We start from the raw sequence: 27,927 nt of genomic DNA, 5'->3' as shown, positions 1-27,927 counted from the left end.
CATGTTAGTGTCTGTTGGTCTCATTTAGAGTCTGAAAACTGGTTCATATTGTCAATGAGTCAAGCAGACATTAACACTTTTTCAATAATTGTTTATGGCAGTGATTGTTATATGAGGAACATGTTATTCTGTAAGCAGGCAAACAACAAAAGTTAAAAAGTGAATACCAAGAAACTTTTTTTTTCAGCAATCATTACCAGCAGTTGTATCCATAACAACTTCCTTGTTACACTATTGGTTAGAATAGGTCCCCATCAACCTGTGCTGGTCATAAGAATCGTCCGGTCAAACCGCTGAAATGGTCGGATCCGAGGGTTGTTGTTTTCACATATTTACCTCATAAAGAGTAATCATTCGTTTTGTTATACCAAAATTCACTTAAAGTTTATGAAGTCTTAAAACTGTTCTCTGTTTCGTTACAGTAACTTAGCTGCGAACAGTTATATGTTCGTACCAGGCCCCATCTTGTTTTCTAACAGACGAGTCAATATTCATGACATGACAGGTCAATACTGATCATGTGACTGACAGGTCAATATTTGAGGTCAGTGTCAGTCACACGATTTCGGGGTCTACATGGAAATGTATTGTTTTGTCATGTACAGATTAACCAATGAAATTGCAAGATTCTTAATAGAGGTATAACAATGATGTATGTTATGAGAGTCTGTTGATGTAACACATCCAATTGTCGTTTGTTTGTTTTTTTGTCCAAGTGTGAGTTTGTTCAATACTTCCACCATAGTTACACCATCATTGCCTGTATGTATACAATGACATGATTACAGACACAGACTATACATTCAGCTCTTGATGGGAACAAGTCCTATGTCATCCTTTGAATCCTACGAGTGCCCTAAATGTCCTATTGATATGAACAATAGTCTGTTAATCACTATGGACGTATGGTTTGGGAGGCCATATTGGTACAATGTGAGAAGTCCCCTGCTGTGTCATTCCATTTCTTATTGTTTCGGGTTTAGAATTGGAGTCATTATGGCTTGATTTGTGTATACTATCATTGCAGTGTTTGAAAATACTGGTAAATTGTGTCTGCTGGTAAGCAGTCGTTAAGGTTTGCTACTATAGTACATCAATGTGTGGACTGGACTGGCTGACGGTGTGTCATGACATTGAAGAGGGATCAGTCCTCTAAGGTGCTGCAGTTAGCTGTGAAGAGTTGCATGTCTTGGGCACGCCAGACACCTATGAATGTGGGTTCCACCCAGATTATGTCTCTCAGTTTGGCAGCACCATCATGACCATACCCATGCTTACAGTAGATTTCACCAAAGTGGTAAGCGTCAGAAATGCATCACTTTTGGGCTTCCTCCCACTTTAAGCTGACATGTCGTGATATCACAGGAATACAGTTCAAAGTGGTGTTAAACCCAACTCACTCACTCACTCATGGCACTGAGAGCGTTCGGACTGGCTGACTGTGTCATGACGTTGAGAGAGTGTTGACTGGCTGACTGTGTCATGTCACTGAGAGAGTGTGGACTGGCTGACTGCCATGACACTGAGAGATTGTGGACTGGCTGACTGTGTCATGTCACTGAGAGAGTGTGGACTGGCTGACTGTGCCATGACACTGAGTGAGTGTGGACTGGCTGTCTGTGTCATGACACTGAGAGATTGTGGACTGGCTGACTGTGTCATGACACTGAGTGAGTGTGGACTGGCTGACTGTGTCATGTCACTGAGAGAGTGTTGACTGGCTGTCTGTGTCATGACACTGAGAGAGTGTGGACTGGCTGACTGTGTCATGTCACTGAGAGAGTGTTGACTGGCTGCCTGTGTCATGACACTGAGAGAGTGTTGACTGGCTGCCTGTGTCATGACACTGAGAGAGTGTTGACTGGCTGTCTGTGTCATGACACTGAGAGAGTGTGGACTGGCTGACTGTGTCATGTCACTGAGAGAGTGTTGACTGGCTGCCTGTGTCATGACACTGAGAGAGTGTTGACTGGCTGGCTGTGTCATGACACTGGGAGATTGTGGACTGGCTGTCTGTGTCATGACACTGAGAGAGTGTTGACTGGCTGTCTGTGTGCCATGACATTGAGAGTGTGTCATGACAGAGAAAATGGACTGTTGTACCATATCACCATTGATCACAGTGCGTGCCCTGACACAGAGTGTGGACAAGATGAATGTGCATGACACTCACTGACTGAAAAATAGATGCCTGTCACAGAATTATTTTTTCGATCAGTGCCCCCAACCCTACCAAACAAATGTCACATGGATAAATCTTGCAACTACTTTGTTGTGGCTTTTAAAAATACCACTCTAAACATTCCGTTTTTGTGATTGTGTACCATGAAACATGTCAGAAGTATTCCTCAACGCTGTCATGAAAAATAAAAAATGAGGTCACAATCGAATTCCCTGTTGTTAGATGAAATGTTTGTCTTATTTCCAAAGAGAAGCAGACCGATATGGTAAGGTGTGTCAGTGATCTAGGCTGTATTATATACCCCTGTGTAGTAAATTACCAGGGGAGGTTGGGAGGAAGGAAATACAGTCATTTACCCTGCTGAAAGAAGATAAGGTATCTCTTCACCAGGCCATGCTTGAAGTCAAATCCCATTACTTTGCAAATTGCAAGTGAAAAAAAAAAAGGTTTAGTATTTCCGAATCCAACCATGCTTACTTTGACATTATTTCAAATAACTTTGATTTCTTATGATAATACTGAGAATATTTTTCTATTTTATTAAAAGACTAAGTTTGTGTAGTTTAGATGTGTATGTTTGAAACCTTGGTAAAGTGTCTGAAAAGGGATTAGCAGTAATCAGAAAAAAACATGTAATGACAGCTGCTATTGCTTAATTATGTTTAAAGGTTGTTGTTAATTTGGAAATATGATGGTGTGATTTCTGGGAATAACTGCCAAAGATAACAGCCAGTAGCTGTAAATCATGTACACAAATATCTTCTTGAGCTGTTATGCTAGTTTTTACTTTTTCTCTGCAAAGCAAAAGGTAAATCAAAACAGAGTTCTCTGAGAGACTTCAACATGTTCAAAGCCGGCTTGGATCACTATTGTACAGCAGCATGGCCCTATGGTGGAGACAGATGGGAACTGTACGCTGTAAAGCAGCAGATTCCAACACATGTCCGAGTCAAGGGAGTCGTAATACTGGGTATTTTGGTGCTTCGGTGCATCTGCATGATGTCTGGGGCAGTATCAGTGTTAGGTTGTAGACAGACAGACATGGAATCTGCTGAGGGTGATGCCGCCATCGTGTAAACACACAGCTTCTTTTGGCATTCTGTTCAGTGAGGTTGCTTTTGATATAAACTAACAAAATAGGTGACTGACCATGTGATACTCTGAGTTCCACAGCCTCTTTACCATTGTTTACTTATGCATGTAATAAAATGCAACGGAAATTGGGTGGTTACAATGTCCACCTGCTGATTTGTTGTAACAGTGCCCTGTGGCCTTGGTTAGCTGCTCCTGCTATCAACCACCGTGTCTTCTGATCTTCATGAATCATGAAACCCGTGAAGATCCGGGTTAGAGTAGGTCTTCAGCAACCCATGCTCGTCGTAAGAGACGACAATGCTTGTCGTAAGTGGCAACTTACGGGATCGGGTGGTCACGCTCGCTGACTATGTTGATGCATGTCATCATATCCCAAATGCATGGATTGATGCTCATGACAGATAGGTTTTTCACTCTTGGCGCTTGCTGACTAGTTAACTAATTCTACAGAGGCTATACATTTTAACTAAAATTGGCTTACAAATCCATCAGCCCTAAAAAATAGGAAAGGGTGAATAAGAAATAATCGGAAAGCACTATTGTTTTATCCACAGAATCCAAACTCATGTTGATCAACTCAAATGTGCAATAATTTCAACTGCACAACCAACGCGTCTGATAAAACATGGCACTATGGTAGATAACGTTTTGAAAAACAAATCTTATATGTGTTTTTTATTAAGATAAAATCCCCACCTACCATTGCTAATGCTTGCAGATCAGGATTTGTCACACAAATATCTGTAAACCATGAAAAATCTGGCTAAGTGTTAGGGCTGGGACAAATAAAGTCAGAAGAAATGCAAACATTTGTCACTTATAGTGTAACCGTGGAAGCTCTAGATAATGTTTGCCATTAAACAATATATCACATGACTAACCATTGGTCCGGGGTATCCTGTGGGTATCCGGGCCCTTACTCAGGAACCACCCGACACAAGTACCCGAGTTACCCGTCCCAGCCCTACTATGATTTAATGCCTGAAGGGAAGCAATGGCCAGGTGCTTGAGCAAGCCATGACATGGGTATCAGCCAGCTCAGACCCAGTGCTGCCAGGTTCTCACATCCCAGTGCTAGCCAATTAAGTAACTACCCAGCAGTCATTTCCATTGTAGAGACCCAGTTTGCTGAGGAGTCCTGTGTTTCCAGAGAGGGCAACTTGAGCAGGCTGACGGATTTGTTTAGAAAGTGTATAGGAATTTTCACAAAATACCTGTTTTATACCTCCCACAATTTTTAAGGTTTTTGAAGAACCAAACATAGAGAAATAATTTGTGTTACTTGGCAGAAAGAATTAGATCTTCTTTTGACTGAAGATGACAAGTGTTGCTGGTGTTGGAATATGATAAATAAGGCTGCATGAAAAATAAATTCTCGGTCACATTTTTTACATTGAACTCGGCACTCTGATGCAATGTCAGTTGTCCAGCATGGAGAAACAGAGTCTGCTTCACCATGTTCACATGGTGCAGGACATTTGAAAAATATTTCTTATATTGGTGATAAATTGCCTGATGCACTGGATGCCTGAGAAACATTTACATTTTTTTCTTTTTCATATTGTGAATACCATACTTTATACCAAATGTTTTGATTTTGCAATGATTGACTGATGGCTTTGAAGTTCAAACTGTTGTTTATGTATTAACATGGTCAAAGAAAGGTTAGCATATACCTTTGTATCTAGGGTAACTAAGGATTGTATTGTTTAGAATGATGTACTAGATCAGTATACACATGCGGTATATATTTCAGACTATAGAGAAAGAAATATGTGAGTGAGTAAATGTTGTTTAATGCTACAGTCAGCAATATTCCAGCTGTGTCATGGAGGTGTAAATAATCAAGTCTAGACCAGACAAACCAGTGGTTGATATTATGAGCAATGTCCCATGCCATCAGGGTACGATGACATGCGTTCAGCCCAGTCACTGAACCTGACTACCAATCCAGCTTGAAGTACAGGTTAAGGGGGACTGCTATCTGGCTTTGTACACTTTATAGGACTTAATTCTCCCACCGTTGCCCTATATTTGCATTAGGAACACTAACAAGGCATGCAAGGTGTAGGGAACACATCCAGTCAACTACAGTAGGTGTCTCAGCCTCAACATGTTCGACAGGAATGTGTAGCAATGTTGAGATTCCCATCTACCGATTAGTACAGTTTAAGATAAACAGTATGTTTTATGACAGCCATGTTTTCACAATAGTTTAGGTTACTGAGAAGAATTTGGAAGCATGCCCAGCACAGGAGGCTCAGGTTGTAGTTTCCCTGGTTATTATTCAGCAATCTGTTCCAGTAGAAGTGTCATTCAGTGGCACTAATGGTTTCTTGCATTGTCTCATCATCTTCTTGAGGAAAAATAAATGTTGTGTCTACCATAGTGACACATTGGCCCTTTATTTTTTTCTTGACATTCCATTGTTGCAAATTACTCTGTTTTACCCATAGGAGCATTGATATTGCGAAAAGTACTTTCGGTAATTCTTACCTCTATATGATCTTTGAGGAACATAATATTTACTTCACATTAGATTTATGCCTTTTGCTCCATTGCTTTGACAATGTTTTGGAAGCATGTAGCACATGTTTCATTAATTATTAAAGATGACGTCATCAATAAATCATGGCATCGCAGGTGATCTGAGACATTGGGCCAATATTAGATTGACTGAGCAGATGTTTCTTTGTTATTGGCAAATTCACATTTGATTTCATTTTCTTACAACACACAGTGTTGAATAAAGTGAACTACTTGTTGCTTAGAATTGCAGATTATCTGTCCCTCGTGTGCTGGAGACATGCGAATGTAATCCACTCGGGAGAGATAATCTGGGTTAAGTATCAGCAATCAATGCAGGTTCCTTTCTATTCTTTTGACCATTCAATTTGGAATTTTCAAATGCAATTGGAAACAATGCTTGATACTAGTACCTCAAAAACAGTCACTTTATAGATGTTGTCACTCACACAGCTTGCTTAGTTTGCAGCTGATGATTTTAATCACTGGAGCGTCTGTTCCAGACTCGATTATTTTATTAGTTGCAGCACCGCAATCACGGAATATTGCTTTAAACAACAAACAAAACTCACACAGTCCATCTGATTAACATGATCAATTATGATGATCAAATCAAATCTATTGGCCACCACCAGCAACGCAACCATTGAACAGTTGGCTTCAGTAAAGTGTAGGACATGTGGGGTAAAATCACATTGATGTAATCCTTATGACTTAGTTTCTTTCTTACTGCCTCTAACATATATATCTAAGCCTGTATACCTAATTTTTATCAGTAATTCATTTAGCAGCCTGATGAAAGTATTAATAAGACAGGTTCTTCAGAAGCTTTAATGTTTCTCAGCATTTCTGTGAAGAGAAAAAGTAGTCCCTGCATTTAGGATGAAGCTGTCTAGTGTAACTCAAGAACATGTGCCCAGCAGACTGCCTGCCAGAACGTGGGTCTCGCCTGTGTTTAGGATCATACACAGAAGACCAATGAAGTAAGGTGTACTCCACCAGCTGTTTAGGTTGTCGGAGCCTATCACTGACTTCTCCCACAAATGATACAAGGCTATATGTTCATCAAAGTCACCTTGTATTCCACATCTGGGAGGGAAAGGTGGCATTTGAAGGGAAGTCAGGCACTTAGTCCTGCACCGGGACTGTGGAATATATGTATTTTATGAAAACAGAACCAATCTAGATATATATAAAAGCAAGTGTAGCCAGCTCTAGCCAGATAATCAGCATCAGGAAAATTACTTGTTTTAATTTTAGGGAAGAGAAATGTATTAAAAAGATTTCATTGACTGTTAGTCTGTCAGGCACTGGGAAGCAGAAGATGCCATTCTTGCTGAGATATAGACAGATATTTAGTCCCCAGTGCTTTCTAGCCATTATCATAATTATGGTCACTATGTGGCTGAAATAATGCTGATATGATGTTAAATATTAACTCACTTACTCACTCCAATTATTATGATATGTTGGAGGAAAAACAGTATTATGCAAGCCTTTGATGAGCATAATAAATATTTTATATTCCTAGTATCCTTCTATATGATATTTATGATACTGAAACACATGTTGTAATAGTGTCTTGTCATATACATGATAAAATATGTTATTCTTAAAATAACCGACCCATGAAGATCCGGGTTGGAATAGGTCTTCAGCAACCCATGCTTGTCATAATAGGTGACCATGCTTGTCAGGCTTCCCGACTTCGTTAATGTATGTCATCATATTCAAATTGTGTGGATCAATGCTCATGATGTCAATCACTGGATTGTCTGGTTCAGACTCGATTATTTACAGACTGCCATCATATATCCTCTTGATATAAGGAATATTACTGAGTGCGGTTTTAACAAACAAACAATACGAAACCAAACCAAACCAAACAAACAAACAAACTTAAAATAACCCTGCAGAAATATGATGGTTTCACCAGAGTGGTATATGTGGATAATCTGCATCAAGGTTTTTTTCCTGAACATGAAAAATATACTTGCCGTAATAACATTTATAACAACAACCAAGACTAGGATATAGTCCCTGAAATATGGCTATGTATAAGGTTTTGTATAAATAATTCGATAAAGGAACCCTTGAGTATAAAGGAATCCTCAGATCTCTTAGTTCACTGACCTGAGAGCTTAACAGGGATAGGAAAATGTGTTGCCAGAGTTGAGAATGGGGATGTGGAATGGGGAGGATTGTTTTATTAAATATGTATACTCACCGCCAAAAGAACCACAAATACCATACATGTTGGCTAATAGATGAAGAATTACTCATATTCAAGAGATATTAGATTGGTTCGATGCACAAACGATCATACTGGTATAATTGTGTGAACCGACGCTCATGAACACATCACATGTGACGTCATAGACCCATGACACCATTTGTCTCATGCAGGATTGCACTTCAAGTTTGGAAATCACGTGCAGCATATCGCGATAAGAATAAGGACACTCTGTGGTAACACTTGACTGATTGTTAGTTTTGTCATTGATTGATACGCTTTCGAAACATCTCTTCTTAACATACATACTTCTCTATCTGTTTCTATGGTCCATGTTTCTTTTCGCGGTGAGTATATATTTAATCTTAGGACGTACAGGTCTGTAAGAGAGACTTGGACACCGCCTAAAAAGCCTGAAATTCAAACTTTTAGCATGAGACAAACTATCTTTGTGTTTCTAATTAACCATATTACTTAGCCATTGTGATCAAAGGGTTATATTAATTCAGAACAAAGTGGCACTTGTAGTTAAGACAAACAGCAAACTGTGTTTGTTTTCCAGAATATAAAATAAATATTATTGTAATATTATGATTTTTTAGTCCTTAACTTTTCCTGCATGTATTTGGTTCCTCCCCTTAACTGGCTTGTAGGTATTTGGTAAGTTTAGGTGAGTCAGCCTTTCAATATGATAATGACCCATGTTTAGTCATAGCCACTCTCATAGAACAGTTACATGCCAAAAAGCACATTACACAGTAGCATGTGATTTGTTCATGCAGTCCACAGCGCCAGTATGTAGGTGATGTGCATTGCAGTATGTCAGTCGTACATTGCTGTAAATAGCACTGGTATTCTCCCTGGCATACTGGTAGATTGCCTGTCAGTATCATGATTCAACATGTGCTCTTTGAGAGCCGACAACACCAGGGAGGCTAGTCTGACCTGGCTTAAAGAGAAATGTCAAAAGGCGTCCAACTGAAACTGGCGAACAAGTGAATGTTTATAAATCTCTTTTCCAGTGGTACAATCGGCACATTTAGTGTGTATAAATAGCCTGGTAGGAGATCTGTGCTTTGAAACAGGGAGTTTGGTGGTGAGAGATAAGGGCTGGGGTTTATCTGGTTTGTGGACCACTGGGATGAAGTGTAAAAAAAAAAAGCCCGCCATCATTACTGGATGATGAATTCACTGATGATGGGCAGGATCACAACATGGGTCATGGCAGGAGCAGGGTGCATGTTGGGTTGAAGTGTTGTCAGGCACTAGGGCTTGAAAAGGACATGATCAAATGAATATAAAGACCACGATGAAGAGTTACAGAGTAGCTGTATATTATTTATTCTTTTTTTATGGGTTTTTTTCATGTTTATGATTTGATAATCATTTTATGACTTGAACAGTGAAAAATCTTGAAAAAAGTATAATGTTAGTTTCTTTCAACATTTCCTTGTCAGAAATCATGCTTGAGTGACTGATCAGGGTTAGAAATTAATCTTTATTTTCATTAGCCTGTGAAATTATCTTCCGTGTGAAGTCTTGTAATCTGCCTAATGGTAAAAGGGGTAGTCCATAAGGAAATGTGGCCATCTAGGTGGTCGTTGTGGCCCCTAAAAATACAATAATATGACCTTTAAAAAAGTTCAATTTCTGTGCCGTATTTTGGGAGTATTGTGTATTGGGGGGGGGGGGGGGGTTGACTTTCATTTCCTTTACAATAACTATGAGAAATAGTAGCCTTGTCGAGGATTATTGTTCTTCATTAACCACTGACCCTGCCCAGATTATTTCAAAACCACTGTGAGATACAGTGAAACATTTGATCTAGACAGCAGCATGATGGGCCCCACCGAAATTGTCCAGATTAACACATTTCCAGAATATTAATTCATGGTGACTTTGGTTTCAGACTAATATATAACATTGTTAATGTGTAATCGTTCGGAAGGTGGGATATCCAGAATTTACAGGATCCAGACAAACAAGGTTTCACTTTAGCTACAATATTATCCACTCTGTCATAAGTCAACATTCTCTCACTGATGGTGAACTTGTGCAGCAAGAGTTAAAATGATTCCAAAGGAAGCAACTTATTACAGCAAGGGCTTGTTATCCCCTGTGCGGGAGGGGGGCGGGCAGGCAGGCGGGCGTAATCGATTCCGGAGCATAACTCAGAAACCGTTAAATATTTCTGCATGTCTATTATACTCATGCTGAACTGGTGCCTTTGGCTATTTAGGAATTTTATAATTTTTTATTTTTTTACTTTTCCATGGCATCAATTTTTACTTAGGTTCTATAGGGTAGAGTTCTTTTCCCGGGGTATAACTCAAAGCCCATTCAATACTTTCTGACAAAACTTTGCATGTTTACCAGACACATACTGAATTGGTACCTTTTACAATTTAGGAATTTTAGAATTTTTTATTTTTTAGGTTTCCATGGCAACAAGTTGGACATTGGTTCTATAAGGGTGGTGTTCGTTTCCGGAGCGTAACACCAAAACTGTTAAATACTTTCTTACAAAACTTTTCATGTCTACCAGGCACATACTGAACTGGTGCCTTTTGCTTTTGGAATTTTATAAATTTTCATTTTTTATGTTTCCATGGCAACAAGTTGAATTTAAGTTTTAATATAGGGTGGGTTCACTTATGGAGTATAACAAATAAACTGTTAAATATTTCCTTGCAAAACATTGCATGTCTATATATAAAGCACATACTGAACTGGTGCCATTTGATATTAAGGAGTTTTAGAAATGTTTATTTTAGAATTTCCATTGCAGCTATTTTGACATGGGCTAAGAGAAATGTTGGGTCAGTTACCTGGTTTGGACCATAACATGTTAAAATGGGCAGGGGATATAGATGACTTCATCAATTATACGCTTGTTTATACATGTGATGGTTCAATATATATACGTATACAAATGATAGTTTATTATCTCAAAGTGTTTTGTTACTTTAATCCTCTGTTTATGCCACATTGTAATGATGTCTGTGTGTTGCCAGGTCATCTATGCTCTCAACACCAAGAACGATGAACATGATGCGGTCCTTCAGAGCATCAAGGAACAGCATGAGTCTGAGCTGCAGCAGCTGCTGTCAGAAACCAAAGAAAAAGTGGAACTCTACAAAAACAAAATCAATGCTGACTCGGATCATCGGAAGAAAATACAGACCCTCGAAGCATCCCTGGCAGAACAAGAAAAATATAAAAGTTCCGCCTTGGATGAGTTCGAGAGGTTTAAGAAGCGTGCAGAAGAGAGAGAATGTGAGTTGAAGACAGAACATTCCAAAAGAATTTTAGACCTTTCGCAGGAAGTGTTGAAAGCTAAGCATGAGTTCGAAGAAAAGATTGTTAAATTTGAGGAATGGATGCAGCAACTTGACATTGACAAAGCTAGAGCTTTGGATGAAGTTAAACAGAAACATGAACTTGAGTTAGATGAACTACGAACATTTCAACGATCTCAAAACAGTGACTGGTTAAATGAGTGTGCAAAAGTTGAGGACAAGTTTAAAACTGAAATTCAGGAGTTGAAGGATAGAGTAGATGCTTTACAAGATGAGAAAGTCAAATTGGAAGAAGATCATGAACTGAAAATGTCCAAAGCACAAGCCTTTTTTGAGAAAGAGCTTGAAGCTTTGAAGACATCTCAGAATTCCACACTGGAGGGAGACATGGTGAAGCTTCGGCAGGAACAGGAGAAAATGGTGAAGGATTTCGCAGCGTTAGAGAAGGAGCTGAAGACACAGATTGATCAGCTTATCAATCAACTTTCGGAGAGTGAGGAGTCCGTGGAGAAACACAAACATGAACTTTTACAGTTACAGAATAGTCTCAGGGACAAAGACAGCACTTCACATGAAGTGAACAAACAGGTAATATACATTGGAAACACAAGGTGAACAAACAGGTAAATATACATTGGAAACACAAGGTGAACAAACAGGTAAATATACATTGGAAACATAAGGTGAACAAACAGGTAAATATTCATTGGAAACATAAGGTGAACAAACAGGTAAATATACATTGGAAACATAAGGTGAACAAACAGGTAAATTTACATTGGAAACAAGGTGAACAAACAGGTAAATATACATTGGAAACATAAGGTGAACAAACAGGTAAATATTCATTGGAAACATAAGGTGAACAAACAGGTAAATATACATTGGAAACATAAGGTGAACAAACAGGTAAATATACATTGGAAACATTAGTTGAACAAACAGGTAAATATACATTGGAAACACAAGTTGAACAAACAGGTAATATGCATTGGAAACCTTAGTTGAACAAACAGGTAAACATACATTGGAAACATAAGGTGAACAAACAGGTAATATACATTGGAAACATAAGGTGAACAAACAGGTAAATATACATTGGAAACATAAGGTGAACAAACAGGTAATATACATTGCAAACATAAGGTGAACAAACAGGTAAATATACATTGGAAACATTAGTTGAACAAACAGGTAAATATACATTGGAAACATTAGTTGAACAAACAGGTAAATATTCATTGGAAACATTAGTTGAACAAACAGGTAAATATTCATTGGAAACATTAGTTGAACAAACAGGTAAATATACATTGGAAACATTAGTTGAACAAACAGGTAAATATTCATTGGAAACATTAGTTGAACAAACAGGTAAATATACATTGGAAACATTAGTTGAACAAACAGGTAAATATTCATTGGAAACATTAGTTGAACAAACAGGTAAATATACATTGGAAACATTAGTTGAACAAACAGGTAAATATGCATTGGTAACAACATATGAACATACATGAAAGAAACAGGTTATATACACTGGTAACATGCTTTGAAGAAACTGATACCCATCCATGGATAACCATTAGTGGATCAAATAGGTAAATATTCACCAGAAATAACATTATAAGTTGAATAAACAGACAAATATGCATGGTTGACAACATATGAACATGTACTGATGAAACAGGTTAATATACATTGGTAACATGCTTTGAAGAAGCTGGTAATATGTCCTTGGGTATCAGTAATGTAAGTTGAACAAATAGGTAAATAGACAAAGGCAATGTATGCTTAACAAATTGGTAATTATACTTTGGCTAAATACAGTGGAAAAGTAATTGTAAAATGGTAATGTGTGAAAAAACAAGTAAATATCAACAAGAAGAAGATGTACACAGGCTACTTTCAAAATATAATGAAATATACACAGGTACTAATAGCTGTACACACCGGGCTCCGTTCCACAAAGTGATATTACCATGACTACTGTATAATTCTACTTTAAACATGGATTAAGAAACAAGTATCAAACTATATCATTTTCATAGAACCAACAGGTTACTGTCAATTTGAAACTTTAGATGATTATTTGAAGCCAAGAAATGATTGAGGAAAAGATTAGAATATATCCATTGAACATGTTGAAATAATCTTAACATTATGAAATTGTGGAAAAGTGAACAACACTATGTTATTTTCAGTCAGGTTTGATAACTATAAGCCCTTGTCTCTCAGTTATCAGATCAACAGGCGGAGGTTGAAAGGTTGTCCACAAGGCTACATGCTGTTGAGACAGATCTGTCTGCAGTGACGGAGCGATGTACACAACAGGCAGCAGAGATGCTGAGGAAGTCAAGTAAGCTGTGCCATCACGTAGACATATGTGTTAATGTCACATCAATTAGACCACTCATGTACAATGATGTACCAATAATCATGAGAATATAGCTTCCCTAATTATTATAACAGACTTGGATGTTAAGCATGCACATTTCAGAAGATGCTTTAACAGTCGACTGACACATTCATTTCCACACATGCCCCAATATCCATTCATATCTGGAATCTGTTGTAACTGTTGATGAATTTGACGACAAGCTGTTTCCTTCCTCAAGTTCTTCTTTTATGGTCCTAGCGCTGTTGAATTTTCAAAAGTTTTCCTACCCTGCTGTTAAGACTGCAAGAGTTATGCCCCCTTACTTGTTTCTCGCACTTGATGATTCAATCCACTTGTATGTGACTGTACAACTTGGATCTTAAAAATAACTTTATGTCTTCGCAAATGTCAGACATGGATATGTTGAACATTAAATAAAAATACTAGGATTTGTAATCATTTATTTAGCTGCATTGATGTCAGTTTATGACATTATTACATGCCCTGAGCGCGACATGTAGAATATGTCATTCCCACTGCTAGACATATCTCATAATATTTCATGTGAATGCTGTATCTGTATATCTACTGGTAGTGATGATAAGGTAAGTTAGGACTAGTAGAGGTTTTTGTCCCGGATTGGTATGTACATCTTTAAAAAAACTGTGCATGGAAGTAATGTGCACAGGTGGTGGAATGATTAATAGTGACATTTTGTCCTTGCAGCACTGATCGGGGAGCTAGAAGCCACAGTCATTCAGAAGAGTAGTACAATAGACGAGCTCAAAGCACAGGTATCCAAGTTGAAAGACAAACTGGCTTGGCTGGAATCAGAGAGGAAGAATTTAGAAAGTCAAAAACAGAACCTGTCAGAGGAACAGCAATCACAGCTTAAGTCTTTAGAACAGGTAGGAAGCCAAAACATGGTGATGGATGCAACAGGGCATTGCAGGCTAATGAGAAATGTGTAACCTTTTTGTTGCCGGATTGTGAAATGTATGCATTAGTGTAAGCAGAATTATCTCCCTTAGTATATCACAGACTTGAGTTGGCTGTGGTTGGGTAGCCTTCACAATGAAATATTTTGAATAAATAATTTTGACTGAGAATATTAAATGGGGTATCATACACCACTGATGAGAAAGTAACTTGACTAAAAAACTATTTTTTCTTGATCATGTTGATGTAGAATGGAATTAAAGTTTTTTAAATGAATTATTTATATTGTGGCTGATATGTGGATTTAGGATTAGATTCACAAACTGCATATCCATCATTTGCATCAATTATGACCTGTCCAAACTTGTGGATAAAAGTGGATAGGAAATATGGTATTCAGTCTATTATTCTCAGCGGCATCACCTCACAGCAGCAATGTCTGTTGGGACCTGAGTTACACTACGTCCCCATCACCCCATTACTTATTATTGTTGTCTTTGTTGTTATTGTAACCTGTGCATCATTGTTGATGGCATAGCTAGTTTCTCATGCTGTCAACCACTGGTTGTGCCTGGCCCTGATTAAGGCTGCTGTGTTAAAGCTGGAATATTGCAGACTGCACAGTTAATCATCATTGTCTGAACACCACATGAGCACTGACCAGCCATGCCTGGTGTGTTGCAGTCCCTGGAAGACTTGTCTGTGGAGAAGCAGACCCTGCAGCAGAGACTGGAGCGGGAGATCCAGAGTCTGCAGGACAAGTACAAGCACAAGGAGCAGCAGCTCACAGCCGCACACGACGCCGCCATCAACACCCTCAACCGAGAACACCGCGAACAGATGGACCAACAGAAGACAGCTGCTGCTGAGGTCCTGGAACACACTAAACAGGTGGGTGGACCACATGTCGGATATTACTATATGAGACTATATGTGTTGAAATTGATGTTTGAGAGGTATTTGATCAATGAAACAACCGAAGGGCAAAGTTTGCAACTGTGACAGTGTTGTGGTGCAAAAAGTTCAGTTCTTGGGGGTCTTGGGGGTCCTTGAGGTTTACACCTATAGTACTTGAAGCTAGGGACCCAAATCTTGATGTTTTAACATTAAGGGTATGACAAGGACCCATTGACTGTCATGGTTAATATTGAACAATGTATACGATATTTGCTGTAATAAGTGCCCTGGGTGCTTAGACAATTGACAAAGTGAGCCCTTAGTAAAACTTGGTAAGGACAAATTAGTTCAAACATCAACAAAACTAAAACTCTTTCAATAAAAAGGCCCATTCTGCACTGCTCTTTTCTGTAATAAAAATCTGTAATTTACACACAAGCATATGAACTGTCATGTTAGTTTTCAGTCTTTGATGGAGGCACTTATAAAGACTACAGTCATATTGTTCTCAGAGTTGGTCAGGGAGCGGTTATTGGAGCAGGATTGATATATAGGATACCTTGATGTTGTGATCATGTGAATGTGTATGAGACCTTCCCTTGTCTGTCCAGGAGTACCAGGGCAAGTATGATGAGGATGTGCAGCAACTGACTGCAGGCAAAACTGCTGTCATGGTGGAGTTCGAGAGGGTCAAAGCAGAGTTGTACAGCAAACTGCAGATCACCGAGAATGAGGTGAGTCAAATATCAGCATCTGTGGCAGTCCTAGAGGCTGGGTAGCCGAGTTGTTGAAGCGATCACTCTTCATGCCACAGACCAGGGTTCGATTCCCCACATGGATAAAATGTGTGATGCCAGGGTATTGCTGGAATAATCTAAAACCAAACTCACTGTAGCTGTCTTGAATCCCCTCTGGGATCAATGAATAGTGTCCTTTGATGGACCATTGAGGTTAATCCAGGGAAAACAACTGTATGACAATGTATAAGTTCCCCATAAGCTATTGAACCTAGCAAGTACTCACGCAATCAGTACTTTTAACAATGGGAAGATTGCATCAAGTGTCAAATCAAAACTTGACATGTCATGAGGCTGTACATTAGAACTTTCATTTACCTGAACCCATCACCTTGTACCTTTAATATTACTTACTATTACTTCTGTATTATCCACTACTTAGTCAAATGTCCACTCTGGCTAATTAGTCACTATGTTCTTCAGAAGGCCTTGAACATTTAACCTGAATTGTTTTAATTGTTTGGAAAACAAATTCAGTCAAATCAACATGTCAGTACAGAAGCAGTGCTGAGCAGTTCAAGCAATGCTCCCCCAGAAACTACAGGTATATCCTTATGAGGGCACTGTATCATTCAAAGTATTCATTTTAAAAAAAATGTTCAATTTATAGCTTGGAGGCTTATTATACAATTTCAGTGATTTTGGAGATACTGTTTCTAAGCATGCTATGCATGTAAAGGACATTTAAGAAAGCAAATTATTTCTCATCCTGACATATTCCCTCCTTCTTGGATCCCACAGCTCTCCAGCAGGTTGCCTGTCAGGGTTACTTCCCCTTGAACTCTCAGCTTAATTCTCTTTGAGTTTCAACACACATTTTGCAAAGCCAGTTTCATAATCCTTTAACATCAGACTAAAGATTTGTTGTTATTGTATAGTTTTGGGGTAATCCTTTCTTGGAAAGTTACTGCTTACGGTAATTTCTCAATTTGTTTTTGTTGCTTTTACATAATTTTGCATTAATTTATTTACTGCATCATCAGCAGATGGTGGTGACAGACAGCTGTTTTATTTGACTTCAGCCCTGGTTGTTGATAACTTTTATTACCATTTATTTGCTACATATGTGAATGTGTGGTGTTGCAGCCATGTCAGATGTGGAGGCTTCAGAGCACAAAAAACTGTCAAAAATTTCTGGCAGCAGCTTGAATTTACAGTGCTTTAGATGCTTCACTCAGTGTGTATAATGTCATCAGTCCTATACTAAGGGAGACAATAGATGTATGAGTGTCTCTGTACCAAAGCAAGGTTGTCATTGGGCAGGGGAGGAAATGAGACCCGATGCAGCTGATATTACATTGGTGACAGGGACAAGGAGTGAGGGAATGAGTTCCTAAATGAGCCTAGACCGTCGCACAGGCCTGACACTGATACCGGGCAAGCTCTACCTATTGGAAAAACTTTCTTCCACATGAACAATGTTCACAGTTTTTGTGAGTGTGAAAATTGCAGAAGTTGGTGCGAAAGAATTTGTTCCCTGTCGTCAACCTCGGTTGTGGTCAGAGGAGCAAGAGAGGCTGCACACCACAGTGGCACATTACATCAACAAGATGGACAGGACGTTCCAGTTTTACAGGTTGCTAGAGGGAAAAGGTCAGAGCTCACCCATGTGCTGACAGACATGTTGTTAAGGCAAGGACAGTCCACTCCACAGACTGTATCCAAGCCTGTGGAAGAGTTGCGAGGGCCCAACATTAATCTCTTGGCCACAACATTCAATCACCAGCTTCTAGTATTTGTGTGACCAGCCTCTGATCCATCCACTAATTTTTTATCATGTTGCACCAGTATTGTCGTGGGAAGGTCTGCGAGTTCTGTGGAAAGCTCAGGTAGACGCAGATAGTGTCTGCATTTGGTCACACCTAATTGGCACAGTTGTCTTTGGTTCTCAAACTCGCAGATTCACAGAAGACCCAACCTTCAAACTGCCAGATTGGGACATTTGAGTTTAATCAGTCAAACACGATGCAGGCACATCCAGCGTCAAGGGCAATGTATGTGTGGTTGATCTACTAACAAGATTAATGACCAGAGGGTTCTTCTTGAAGATGGTGTGGCCATGGGATGGCCTAGTGATTAAAGCATTTGCTCATCATGCCATAGGCCCGAGTTCAATTCCCTTCATGGGTACAATGCGTGAAGCCCATTTCTGGTGGCCCGAGCCATGATATTGCTTCAATATTGCTAACAACAGCGTAAAACCATACTCACTCATTCTTGAAGGTGTCACATTGTAATTCTACTTGAGTGCTTTATGACTCTAAATGGGATTTGTTTACAGCCTACTGTTGGATGAAGGGAGTGAATCCCATGGTGGCTGCAGATGAGTTGATTACAGATTAAGTACTTAGGTACAACAACAAAATGTGAGGAGGTACAATTGCTACAAATGTAGCAGCTATCAACACTGTACTGGCGACACCTAGGTGGTAAGAAGTTTAGTACTGCTCCAGAGATAACAGTGGTGCTTAAGAGCTTTTCGCCTTGACGATCAAAGGTGCCGCTTCAGACCTCCTGCATCAGATTTGGGTGTGGTTTTGCAACATTTGACCACTGATCCTTTTGAGCCACTAGCAGAAGCAGAAACACCAAAGTGTAACACAATTTCTTAGGGATTGTTTGGCTCCTACTGTGATTTGCTACAACTTGATGAGAGGAAAGTGAGGGTTCAAGAAGGGGGTAACTCTGATGGGTGACCTGGTTGAAAGCGCCTCTTGCAGAAAGGCACTTTTTTGGTTCTGTTAGGGAAGTTTGCAACATGTTGTATCAAAATAAATTTAAATTAACCAAATATTCTTAATGACCCTTTCCATGGCATGATAAGAGTTCTGTGACTTTGTTGTTTTTGTGGGTTTTTTTGTGGCACATCAGCCTTCTTTATGTCAAGCCTGTCAGTTGGCGGAGCAAGGAGATCCTGTTTGGCATCCATAATGAATCTTTAAGTTGTGAAGTTAAAATCTTTCCTTAGGAGCCATTTGCCTAGGGACATTTTGTAGTTGACCCCATGCAACTTTCCCCACCCACACCAGACGTTGTGACATTTACAATCCCTTTTATCTAAGAGTTTAACTCTTCACCTTTTTTAGCTCAAGCACAGGAGATTTCAGCAAAGTATTTCTTTTCTTTTTCATAGATTTTCTTTCATCCTTTTGACTTTTGAGAGTGGACATTTTCGCATAGGCCAATTTGTCTCCGCCTCAGCTGAGTGCAGCAAGACTGGTACTGCCCTGCTATAACGTATAAAGAGTTACAAACTTAGAAACATGACAGCAGGGATAATCTTGCCATGCTATGAAATAATTGAAGTAGGAGTAAATGTACTCCGAAATCATTTTCAGGTAAATTATGGTTAATTTCAGATGCATGATAATTGTTCAAAACTGGATTATGTAGTTTAGTGTCCTATCAAGATAGCAACTTGATGATTATTCCAGAGTTTTCAACCATGGAGGACCATTTGGCCTATTAAAATTTGAAAGAAGATTTTATCATAGACCAAAGCTTCCTTTTGGAAACTCTGGTTAGGGGAAAAGTTATTTAAGTGAGTGAGTTGGGTTTAACGCCGCTTTTAACAGTATTCGAGTCATATCACGGCATGTCGGCTTAATGTGGGAGGAAAGCCCGAAGTGATGCAGGTCTCAGACATTTACCACTTCTGTGAGACGGGTATGGTGCTGACAAACATAGAAACATAATCGGGGCGAACTGGGACTCAAACCCACAATCATAGGCTTCTGGCGTACCCAAGGGACGCAACTCTGCACAGCAAATCACAGCGACTTAGACAACTGGGCCACCCGTGCCCCCCTGTTTAAGACATACATTACTTTCTGAATTTAAATCCAAGAAGCAAAATGGTACTGACATTCCTATAGGTACAAACATAAATGATAAAAGTCAAAGCAGTATAACTGAAATGCTTTGTGCATTGAAAGGAATGAGATAAAATGACTGCACTGTAGACCATCAACTGCGGGAACATCAACACCATTTAGTATGAGGGAAGTATTCTTAATCCAAGGTAGGAAAAAGTGAAAGAGAGGAAACTTTTTAGCCAGTTAGTTGAATTTAGCTTCTTGATGCTTGTTTCAATGTGATTGTAAATGGCAGTAATCCTGGTAATGTGGCCATTGCCCTGCTTCAAAGATGTGCATTCCCCTAATGATTACTGTTAATGGTCACAGAATCACTGTGCAGATGTTTGAAATCTGTTCTAGCGTACTAATCAGACCATCTAGCAACTTTTGAGAAGATATCTCTAAATTTATTGCTTCTGTAACTAGATTCCAGGGCGACCTGTCTGAAAATAGCCCACATTTACATCAAGACTTAACTTGGCTGAATACTTTAATTTCTTATCAAAGTTTGGCAGTAAAAAGTTGTAAGATCAAAAGGGGTGAAATGAAAGCTGTTCATTTTCTCCAATGAATTCTGATTCAAGCCAGAGAACAGCTTGTCTTCCAGTCAATTGTATAGGTTCAGAATACTCTGCATCAGACTCGCAGTCTGCTAGTGATTGTCTTTCCTATTATTGTTTTGCATCCTTTTTGACAAATTTTCCAAACCTGTGGCCCTTTATTACATGTGATGACTTTTTGTATGCACAATTCCTACCAAAACAACATGTGGATTTGGTTGTTTAAGTAAAATTATTAATAATGGTTTACATAAAGTGTTTGCAACTTTTGGGTGCTGTACTATGCAAAACTCCCTCACTCTTTCTAAAGCCTTGGTCATTCTCGTTCCTGGTTATAAATAGTTCCGAGCAACCAATGCTTGTCTTGCGAGGCGACTTTATGGATCGGGTGGGCTGGCTTGGTGTCTTGGTTGACAGCCTTCCCAGACACTGTGTATGGTTACTCATAATTTCAGTCACTGGGTTGTCTGGTCTGGACCAAATTATTTACAGGCCATTGTAATATAGCTGAAATATTGCTGAGTGATATGTTAAACAACAAACCGCTGCTCAAAAGCCTTATGTAATTTGTTTTCATGCCTATAACTGGCAGGTACAGTGGGGTAGCCTAATGGTTAAAGTGTTTGCTAGGTTCAATTGCCCACATGGATACAATGTATCAGCCCATTTCTGGTGTCCCCCTCGTGATATTGCTGGAATATTGCTAAAAGATGTGTAAAACCATAACATACATACTCACTCACTCACTCGCTATAACTGGCATGTATATTTATGACTTCATTGAACCTGTGGGTATTCTGTATGATAGACCTCTGAGAAACTAACATGTTTTCTTCAAGGAGTACCCCCGTGAAGATTCCAGGGTAGAATAGGTCCTCAGCAACCCATGCTTGCCGTAAAAGGTGACTATGCTTGTCGTAAAAGGCGACTAAAGGCTCGCTGACTTGGTTGATACATGTCATCATTCCCAATTGAGTGGATTGATGCTCATGATATCAATCACTGGATTGTCTGGTCCAAACTCGATTATTTACATACCTCCGTCATATAGCTGGAATATTGCTGAGTGCGACGTAAAACAACAAACCAAACCAAACCATACAAGGAGTATGTCCACTGGATGTGAGATGAGGCTGCGTGTTGTGTTGTGTTGTGCAGGTGAAGAGGCTGGAGGGGCTGGTGCATGAGAGTGAGAACGGCCTGGGATCAGCAACCTCCCACATCACCAACCTGAAGGAAGCGGCCACCAAGCTCAAGTATGAGCTGGACACAACTCGGGCTGAGCTGAAGGCAACCAAGATCTCCGAGGCCAATTTCAAGGTAAGACCAGGGCCCGGGATCATGAAAGTGGTCTTAGCTCAAATTTTGCTCAGCACGAATTTTCTCTTAAGTTTTTAAGATTTTGCTTAGCTAAGATTCGGCCTAAGACTGGATCATGAAACGATCTCAGCAAAATCTTAGCGAAGTCTAAGTCTAAGACCGTCGTCATAGGGACACGCGCACGTAATATCGCACTACTGTAATCATTGGATGCCAAGGTTATTTTTCTGACGCACATTTTCCTAAGATCGGAAAAGAGAAGGTTGTGCGAGAATTGCGCTCTGGATCTACCTCTGGCTATAAAATTACGCAGTGATGTAGAATATTAAATTTCCTATCTGATGGTGTAAATTTAACTGTAAATATTAAACCGGTTTCAAAAAAAGACGCTGCTAAGTTTTGTCAGAGAATTCATTCTGCGTCGAAAAACAGGAAATTTTCCGCCTTTTAGCGTACACCAATAAAAGTACTGTGCGACAAAAAAAATTATTTAGCAGCTTTACCGAAACTGTGAGCGAACAAAATACTGCCTAATATTTGAACGACATAAATATATATCAAATGGAGTTATATGAGTATGTATAACGACATAAATTCAATGCAAAAAATAGCCTGCCGTAAATGATGAAAACTGATTTACCGCTATGACGTCAAAAGGCGACAGAGAGGTTACACATGTACAAAGGAAAGGGGGCATAACTCTGCTATGCTTAGCACTAGTTTATTGTAACTAGGGTAACTTGGTGAGAATTAGCTATGGGTAAGGACAGTGTATTTTCGTGGTGTTTTGTTCACGAGGAACCAAACTATTCCAACACAAATATCGATATTGAAACTGTATACGTTTAGGCATAAAAAAAACCCATCAGAAATGATGAAATTATACTTCATTCCACTCCTATGTAAACCATAAATTAGTCATTAGACTCCAACATTCTCCTGATTGTACAAGTGTAATTTGACTAATGTTGCACCAATCTAATTCGATCACTAGCAGTATCATCAAATGTAATTAATTACTAAGAAAATGACACAATTCTATTTGACGTCATGGCTGCTTGTTTGTCTTTGATAACGTCGGAGAAAGACGACACTGGTATTTTGATTGATATATATCTCCCCTAATTTTCGTTCATGATATGGAAAAAGTCCATGTGTTTAAAACGGAATTTGACGCTTTTTCGACACAACATAAAAAGACTGCGTTTACCATGTAAATAATGTCTTGAATAGATAAACAATTCGATAATGTACAGTGCATCTTAATTGGACAAGACACGCACCTGTTTGGCATCAATTTTACGTAATTTAAGTATTCAAAAAATTATTTCAAACCAAACAAAATTATTATTCAATATTGTACATGTATTTGTTCATTATTATGTAATTATTTCTCATCATCTTGTCTCAAAATTTTACCAGAAAAGATGCGAAGAAAGCTCTCTTGGTATAGAATTAACAGGATAATCGTATGAGGATAATCGTCCACCAATGGGGTACATGGCACGGGTTATATTTCAAAACTTTTTACAATTCTTGTAGAAATATAGTAAACAGTTTAATATCTTGTGGTCACAATATTTGATAAAGGAGGAACCCATTGATTATATAATGCAAAACTAGAGAAATAATTCATAAGTCGTTTGTGACTAACGCGCACCTGGCGAATCGTTAGATATCACTGTTCTGTATATCAAACGGCATAAAAAAAATTTCCAAGACAAGGACAATTCTTCTAGAAATGTGTGCATATATTTTAACGAAAAAAATTATCAATTTTCTTTAAGTTATATCTTCAGTTTAGTTATACAGCTATTCGTGGACACTGTTTATATGAACTTATAATATTGACTATTACACTCCCTAGAAATACATACATGTTGCAGTTGCATTTACATTTCATCTAGTATCACTTGTCCAAAATAAAGAATCACGTGTACGACACTATAAACTTATCAATTTCATATGTAAACATTGTTCAAACAAGCAGGATATTATTAAAGGCTCATACATGTTGTGGCCTATATCTACTTCTGATATCATATTAAACATTGATTAATATCCAAAGTGAAATTAAATGTGTGAAAAAATGTACACAAGACATGCACAATCTACATCATAATTGAAACTGTAAATAGCCTGCTAGGACACAATGATCGTGTGTACTTTCATTCAAGGACCTTCACCTCAAAGAAATTACCTAATATGTACAACATATGTTGACGTATGACATCACTACCGGTGACCGACTTTTACAAAATGGCGTGTTGACTGTCAACAGTACGCGGGATTTTACAAGGGGACTTTCGTTGATTCAGGGTTCGTATATACATAAATGTGACATGTAAGTAATCAGACCCATTCTGACAATCTGTGTACTGTTATTTGTTGTTATATTTTTCATTGAAACCAACGGAAATTCCGATAAATACTGATAAATACCGTTGTCGTTGTGTGTGATATTGCGTCAGTCATGGCGTCACACTGGACAGGAACTTCGACAAGTTCTGTTGAAAATATCAAATCATTGCAATGTATATATTCCCTAATTCTCCCTACGATTCTCTTCCCGTGTTTATTCTCAGAATGCTGATCGAGCCAATGTACTCAACGAATAGATGAATGGCTTTGTTTACATTTCCAACAAGTGCACTATTTTCAGCGTTCGTTTTCACGACTCATTTATATTGCTTCATTACATCTAGACAATTTGTATTGGTGACAAAGACCATTTGGCATTTGATTCTAAAATGTATGAGGAATTCAAGGATGTAGGTATCGCAGCTGATTTTGAAATATACGTGATGGTATTTGCGTCTCATTACCGGTGTACGTATAACGTGATTTTGTAAACACTATGCAATATGGCTGACACAAAGCGACTGAGCAACTGAAGGTGAAAAGCCCCAGAAGCAAAAAACTGAAGGAATATCAAAACTTGAATAATAGGTGGGACACTGTGGGAACGCTGAGTGGGGTAGAATCTATGCCAGTTCATCACCGGTTAGACCAACGATGAAAAAAATGGTAGGACGACGAAATCTATATCTCTAAAAGAGCTCTTCGTCGTTGTACAGATCAAGAGGGTTGAATCGGTCTCGAAATGTCCGATGAATTGCTATTTTGTCCTTTTTAGCCTCTAGGCGACGCATGAGGGGAACAACCTCCGCCATCTTTCTTGCTACAAATTTTGTCTTAAGTCTACTCAGGGGCAGTCTTAGGACTTGAGATCAAATTTTGTCTTAGGCTTAAGATATTCTCATAGATTGTGCTTCGTGATCCCCGATTTAAGACAAAATTTGGTCTTAAGTCTAAATCTTAAGAGTTAAGACAAAATATGATCTTAAGTTAGTTTCATGATCCCGGGCCCAGTGCTATACCTTCACAAGTAACTCACCAACTATGGCTCCAACATAAACTTGCCTATTTTGTCCATTGACAGTAAGCTATAAATCTGTTTTCACTTTTTATTTGAACAATGGTTGATCAATCAGTTCCAGTGTAATCAATGTCCTAATGTGCTCCTGTGACAGTACCCCATGTTTTAGTGTAGGGAACTAGCATGGGGACCAGCTAGAGGGGCCAACAAGGTTGATTGAAGACCTTGGCCTCACACCCCAATGCAATATAGTGCTATGTCTTTTGGAAGGTCATGTTTGAGTATCGTATGAGTTTAAGAGTCATAGCTCTAAGTTTGTTTGAGGAACGAGGTCTGGATGTTTAAGTGTGGTGGCACCTGGACCCACTTGCACAAAGCAATCTTAGCGCTAAGACTATCTTAAGCCTATGTTAATGAATGGGAGTTACGATCATCTTAGCGCTAAGATCGCTTTGTGCAAGTGGGCCCTGGTCCTGTGCACAGTGCACAGATCACTAATCAGGTAAAGTTAAGCAACGTCGGTCTCGGAGAGTCGATAGATTGGTGACCATGAGAGTTTCTAGGGCTTCGGTCCTGCCCCACACTGAAGCACATGTACCACATGTGGTGTCTCTTTTGGCAAGTGACTTTGTTCGAAATGTGCCTCTGTTCACCAAGCAGAGAGTGGGTACCCGGTAGGATGAGATGGTAATGTGGCTGTTAACCTTCTAGCGCCTCACAGGCAGCTTGGGTTGTATACTCCCCAGGGAGCTGAGAATGAAAATCGAGTGCTCACTGATCCATTGACTGGGGTAATAATGTAAGCACCATGAGCACACGAGCTGGTATGGAGTTTGGCGCCATACAAATGGACTCATTATTATTATTATTATTATTATTATTATTATTATTGTACCCATCATTGATCAGGGCTCCGCTTCCATTCCCTCATTGAAGATACTGAAGACCATGTAACACATAGTGGAAGCCAAGTCACAAAATCTGATAGCTTGCTGACTACACAAGACGCTAGGTGTTGCTGTCAACTGTTACTGATCATCTATGCTGCTGTCTTGGATGAGCCGACAATATTTTTGAAAATTGTGGGGTGGGCTATTAACCGCAAGACAGCTTGTTTTACTCAACCAGCCAAAATAGGAGGTGGTCTGACGCTCAAAGATGGTCCTTTGCCTGTGTGAAATAGTCTTATAATAACATAAAAGTGGAAAAGGTGTTTCCTTGTCTTGTGGAGGTCCAGTTTTGATCCCAACACTCTTGGGGGCCCCATGTGTGATATGGCTGGAATATTTCCAAAGCCACTCAGCAATCTTTGAAAAAAACAGTTAAAAATGAAGTAGCATGCCTTTGAAATATTGTGCTGCTGTTGTAAATATGATTCTTTCAACCCAATATGTTAACGTAAGGACTAGGGGAAACCAAAGGCCACAAATGTGTATGTTTTGGTCTGTGGTAATACTCTTGAGAAAATTTATCTTTTCCCTGACGTCATATCTTTTCAAGGAGAAAATCTAGAGATAGGACCATTTTACTTCTGAAGTTTGATCAGAAACAATATAAAGCATATACGTGATCTCATGATTGATCTGTAGTTACAGCATTACACTATCCCTATTCATCCTTGAAATCTAGCTTTTTCCTAAGGTGCAATAGATTTTTTCATAACTTGTCACCTACCATCTTATTATGCAATAATACAACTGAAGAAATATGAACAATAGCAGGGTTAAATATCAATTTTTATGTTCACTGGTCCACAAAAAAATCTGCTGTAGAGTTGCCATCTACCTACAGGTAAAAGTGTTAGTCCACCAGGAAATGTCACCAGTCCTTCCAGAGTTTTAGCCGTCTGAGACTAGTGAACTTTTTGAACCCTGATTTGGGAAGTAGAAATCAAGAAGGTCCTCAGTCCAATGGGACAAAGAATCAGGGAGGTGGGCCGTGATGCCAGATCCGAATCTGGGAACCAGAGGTCAGACATCAGGTACACATGCCCTGTCAAATGGATGCAATATAAGGAAATATACCATGGAATATCGATATATGTATCATATAGCAGGGGTTGTGGGGTTAAAGCCTAGTTGTTAAAGCTTTCGCTCTTCTCTCCGAAGGCCTGGGTTCGATTCCCCACATGGTTACAATGTATGAAACCCATTTCTGGTGTCCCCAGCTGTGATATTGCTGGAATATTGCTAAAAGTGGCGTAAAACCATACACTCACTCACTCACAATCATATCACAACCAATCGCAAATGTACGTTTCATGTTTGCATGTTATTTCTAGCATTTAATTTGGAACATCCCATGTCCATTCTTTGGTCAGTTAAACTGACACAGTGATGGCCAGCAGATTCAATCTTACAAACACAAAGAAGCCTTAAAATGAAAACAGACATGGGAGAACAGCAGGTTGGTAAGAGGCAAATTTCTGTGAAACCAGCCATCTGTATTTTAAAAAAGTATAAG

At 39.1% G+C, this 27,927-nt stretch overlaps 1 protein-coding gene across 3 annotated transcripts in view; it reads left to right on the top strand.

The window, feature by feature from the left end:
• The window catches only part of LOC124116983 (protein FAM184A-like), a 106,281-nt gene that overhangs the window by 2,478 nt on the left and 75,876 nt on the right, over positions 1 to 27,927 (top strand). For all 3 annotated transcript variants that reach the window (XM_046478658.2, XM_048393516.1, XM_046478651.2), the window contains exons 2-7: positions 11,051 to 11,923; positions 13,574 to 13,694; positions 14,442 to 14,623; positions 15,339 to 15,545; positions 16,163 to 16,285; positions 21,924 to 22,085. In XM_046478658.2, coding sequence (XP_046334614.2) covers positions 11,051 to 11,923; positions 13,574 to 13,694; positions 14,442 to 14,623; positions 15,339 to 15,545; positions 16,163 to 16,285; positions 21,924 to 22,085 — 1,668 coding nt within the window. The remainder of the gene's footprint in view (positions 1 to 11,050; positions 11,924 to 13,573; positions 13,695 to 14,441; positions 14,624 to 15,338; positions 15,546 to 16,162; positions 16,286 to 21,923; positions 22,086 to 27,927) is intronic.

Source organism: Haliotis rufescens, unplaced genomic scaffold (genome assembly GCF_023055435.1).
Source record: "Haliotis rufescens isolate VD_foot unplaced genomic scaffold, xgHalRufe1.0.p SCAF_12, whole genome shotgun sequence".
In the NCBI taxonomy this organism is placed as follows: domain Eukaryota; kingdom Metazoa; phylum Mollusca; class Gastropoda; order Lepetellida; family Haliotidae; genus Haliotis; species Haliotis rufescens.
The sequence above is the reverse complement of the archived record's forward strand: the minus strand, read 5'-3'. Positions and strand labels throughout refer to the sequence as shown.